Source organism: Phaethon lepturus, unplaced genomic scaffold (assembly GCF_000687285.1).
Source record: "Phaethon lepturus isolate BGI_N335 unplaced genomic scaffold, ASM68728v1 scaffold51096, whole genome shotgun sequence".
Taxonomy (NCBI): domain Eukaryota; kingdom Metazoa; phylum Chordata; class Aves; order Phaethontiformes; family Phaethontidae; genus Phaethon; species Phaethon lepturus.
Window position 1 is genome coordinate 1 of NW_010547910.1, and position 380 is coordinate 380.

Here is a 380-nt window from a genome sequence, read left to right on the forward strand (position 1 = left end):
CCGAGATCTATAAAGTAGAAATACAAAACCTTCCCAAATACATCGGGTTTAATGATGTGAAAAAGTTCCTTGCCAAATATGGACTCAGTCCTCATAAGATTAAACTTTTTGGGAAGCAGACGTTCGCGTTCGTGACGTTTAAGAGCGAGGAGGAGAGGGACAAGGCCGTGAAAGTCCTCCATGGGGTTTTGTGGAAGAGCCGGCACCTGAGCGTTAGGCTTGCCAAGCCGAAAGCTGACCCGATTGCAAAAAAAAGGAAGAAAGAAGAGGAGACGGAGCAGGGAGAGGTGAAGCGGCTGGCTCGCTCCAAACCCAGCGGACAGGGGCCTCTCAGCACGCAAATCGCAGATGTGGGGACACCCCTGTGGAACCGCACCTAG

At 51.3% G+C, this 380-nt stretch overlaps 1 protein-coding gene across 1 annotated transcript in view; it reads left to right on the forward strand.

Annotated features, from left to right (window-relative positions):
• Positions 1 to 8: 8 nt before the first annotated feature.
• The window catches only part of TRMT2A (tRNA methyltransferase 2 homolog A (S. cerevisiae)), a gene marked incomplete at its 5' end in the record, with an annotated part of 7338 nt that continues 6966 nt past the window's right edge, over positions 9 to 380 (forward strand). Inside the window, 1 exon segment of the mRNA XM_010289784.1 lies at positions 9 to 364. Within this exon segment, the coding sequence (XP_010288086.1) occupies positions 9 to 364 (356 nt within the window).